Below are 3,643 nucleotides of genomic sequence, written 5' to 3' on the forward strand. Positions count from 1 at the left end.
ATCCTGAAACTATTATTTTATTCCAAAATTATATATTTTAATATCTCACACCAAATGACTCTTTGATAATAAATATGTATTTTTAAAAAGAATGTTAAGATTTTTACTAGCATTGATTAATGCTCATTGGATTAATGTTGCTTTAGGAATGTTTACAAAGACTGTTAATGTAAATTGTCACAAATAATTAATTGCCTCTAAAAATATATTTTAGTAGAAATGAAATTATAACTAATTATTGATGAATATTTTTTTTTTTTTGGTTAGTACCATCTCACTTAGATTAGTAATACATTTTTCTTTCTTTAATTATTTTGATGATTTAGACAGCTGATTTTATATCACCTACTTCTGTTGATATTTTCATCAGGACAAAAAAAAAGTCGTAAGCATTTGAGGATAAGGATGTTCCTGCCAGAGAGATAAGGTTTGATAATTCCGCAAGCAGAACACGTTGAAAAATTTGCTAAGATCCAAAAGATGTCGACGTAGCAAGAGATATTTTTTATTTATTATTAGATCGTACTCCTTTGTTTATTTTTACTAGTTATTATTTTATCTTTTAAAATCAATCAATATGAATTTTAATTAATATTTTTAAATTTAAATGATTGAAATTATAGAAAAAAGTTATAAGTTGTAATCCATCTCATATCAATATAATAAAAAATATATTTTAAAATATTAATAAAAGTTCATATAGATAGATCTTGAGAATGAAACAAAGACAAGTAAAAATGAATAAAGAAAGTATTACGGTACTAATTTATAATATACAAACCCCTCGTCCCCCAATAAAAAAAGAAAGGAAAACAAGAATTAAAGAATCTAAAAAGATCTTAACACAGGAAAAATAAAAATCTATGACCTAATGTTTGAGGAGAATTTCGCTGATCAATTTGTCTATATTCACATAAGATGATCCTATTGATTTTTGAGCAGCTTCTTCAGCCAATTTCTTCCATTCCAATGCCTTCTTCTTCATCTCTTTGCCCTTCTCGCCAACCATTAATTCTATCACAAGACTTTCAACTTCGTTCCTTTTCACATTATTGTCGATTTCCATTCCAATCCCCCATTGGGTGCATTTAAACCAACAATTAGTCTGTTGTTCAGCGAAAAATGGCCAACAGATCATTGGGACCCCACTGCCGATGCTTTCGAGGGTTGAATTCCATCCGCTGTGAGTCAAGAACCCTCCAATAGCAGCATGGCTAAGGACTTGTTCTTGCGGGCACCAACTTGTCAACCTCCCTCTTTCTTTAGTTTTTTCCACGAATTCAGATGGAAGAATTGCTTGTTTCCCTGATACAATATCAGGCCTTATGATCCACAAAAATTCCATCTGACTATTGGCAAGTCCCCATGCAAATTCTATAAGTTGGTTCTGAGTCATGACAGTAATACATCCAAAATTGACATAAACAACAGAATTTGGTTTCTTGGAATCAAGCCATTCTAGACACTTTGGATCTTCTTTCCAAAGATTGGACCCCAAACACTCCAAATTCTTGTCCTCGATATGTTTTACAAGAAAATGTAGGGGACCAATCGTGTAGATCGGAGGAAGAAGTTTTTGAAGTGATTCAAGAACTTCCTTCTCTAATGGATCAAATGAGTTGATTACAATAGCAGAAGCAGATTTGCTTCTATCTGTTTCTTGGATAAGGAAGTTGAATACAATATCATCTGGATTTGTAGTTCTAATGAAAGTTGGAAAATCCCTCAAACGTATTCCTTTCACGCCCGGTATCCAATCCAAAGTTGTCTCTAAATAATCATTTGTCATGTCACTTGCATCTGCAGTTTCCCCAAAAACGTAAAAGAATCGAAGTTATAACACAAGCATATATTAAAATGCAATTAAAATGGGCTATTATAAAACGCGATGTACCTTTAAGTGGAAAGTATCCTTTTTCAGAAAGATTGCGGTAGTGCATGTAACATAATAAACCACAAGCACTTGGGGTCCAAAAGAAAACATTAGGAATGTCCAGATCTTGAGTAGCAGCTAGAGTGAAGCTCATACAACCATCAGAAACAATGCACGAGACAGGTGGCACATTAGATGAAGAAGTGTGATTGAGCTTCACGAGCAATTCCTTGAAAGGAACTAAACAAGTCTTGGTGGTGGATTCACACAAAGAAGGAATATCTTGAGTTGAATCGGCATCACATGGTGGGAGGCCATCAGGAATGGTCTCAAATCGAAAAGATGACAACCCTTTGAGGGAATCAGGGCCGCGAGACTTAAGAAGACGCCTATGATTATATTCAGTGTTGACAAAAGTAATGTGAAAACCTTTGTGATTGAGGATTTTAGCCAACTTTAACATTGGATTAATGTGACCTTGGGTAGGATGTGGTATGCAAACTGCATGAGGCTTGTCAAGTTCAGGACAACTTCTAATGGAACACATGTTTCTAAAATTTTTAGCTTATGATTTGGCTCAAATTGATTTGATAATTGCAAGTTAGTCTCAAATTGATTTGATATTTGCCAGTTATAAGAATGTGCTTGTGTTTATAGAGAAGATAGTGAGATCATACGTGTAAGGTTTGAAAGTTCAAGATCAGAAAAATCAAGCAAGAAAGTTGGAAAAGTCAAAGTTGAATTACGTGCTATGCGAGAAATATTTTTTAAAAATTCAATCATTAAAAATATTAATGTATTCTTTAAAATAATAAAATTGATCAATTTTTATTGTATCACATTAACATATTTCAAATTATTATTACTTATTAAATATAATTTTTAATAAGTAATTTTAAAAACTATAAAAATCAGTTAATTTACTGCCTCCTCCCCCCTCCGGAAAAAAAAAAACTCTCAGTTCACACAATTCTGTAATTCAAATCTATATCAATAACCTAATACTCATAATTGTTCCGTAAATATTGCATATTAATTTCATCCATAAATTAATTTAAAGATAAAAAACATATAATTATTTTAAAACAATTGTGTTTCACTTTTTTTTTTTTTGGTTCTATTGTTCACTATCTAAAAATATTAGATTGTTAAAATTGCCTTTTATCAAATTATCAACTTGCTTAATATACTTATCAAGTGCTCTTCTTATTAACATATTTATATAATAGATATGTTTATTTTATTTAATCATATGTATATTTAATTTTTGAACTTTAATCTTATAATTCACATCACTTCAATTTAAAATTCATGGTTAGTAATTTATTTATTATCTAATTACTTCATTATATTGTTAAAATTAGTTCAAAATCTTTATTCCCCCACCCCACCTTTTGTATTTCTAAAAGTACGATGCGCGGATAATATTAAAGTATTATTTCGAATCATTTCATATCGAGTTATCTTGATAAACATGTTAAATAATATATCTTTAACAAAAATAAAATCAACTATAATATTACTTCTAAATGAAAAGTGTCCCACCACCACCCTCTCCGCTAATCAAATCTATATGAGTAAAAATGCTTATATCATATTAAAAAAACTTTTATGTTTCATACTTTTCATTATTGTGTTATTCACATTTTAAAGATATGAGATTGTTTGATTAAAATTTCTTTCCACTTCTAATCAAATCTATATGAGTAAAAATAATTATGTAATTGTAAAGAAAATTTTTATGTGTCACATTTTTCTTTTTTATGTTAT

General features: G+C 29.9%; 1 protein-coding gene across 1 annotated transcript; it reads right to left on the reverse strand.

Annotated features, from left to right (window-relative positions):
* Positions 1-717: 717 nt before the first annotated feature.
* LOC107867483 (7-deoxyloganetin glucosyltransferase) lies at positions 718-2,583 on the reverse strand. Its single transcript, XM_016713735.2, has 2 exons — positions 1,895-2,583; positions 718-1,800 (listed from the first exon to the last, which is right to left on the reverse strand). Exons 1-2 carry the CDS (start codon positions 2,418-2,420, stop codon positions 869-871), a joined length of 1,458 nt encoding a protein of 485 aa, XP_016569221.1. The 5' UTR covers positions 2,421-2,583; the 3' UTR covers positions 718-868.
* Positions 2,584-3,643: the final 1,060 nt, after the last annotated feature.

The sequence above is a fragment of the Capsicum annuum genome, chromosome 4 (assembly GCF_002878395.1).
Source record: "Capsicum annuum cultivar UCD-10X-F1 chromosome 4, UCD10Xv1.1, whole genome shotgun sequence".
NCBI classification, from domain to species: domain Eukaryota; kingdom Viridiplantae; phylum Streptophyta; class Magnoliopsida; order Solanales; family Solanaceae; genus Capsicum; species Capsicum annuum.

What these genes read in the sequence shown, in the direction of transcription:
- LOC107867483 (XM_016713735.2), bottom strand. Translation starts at nt 2,420, where the DNA reads ATGTGTTCCATTAGAAGTTGTCCTGAACTTGACAAGCCTCATGCAGTT. An exon ending in AGGATACTTTCCACTTAAAG is followed by an intron (nt 1,801 to 1,894) that starts GTACATCGCGTT and finishes GGGAAACTGCAG; the next exon opens with ATGCAAGTGACATGACAAAT.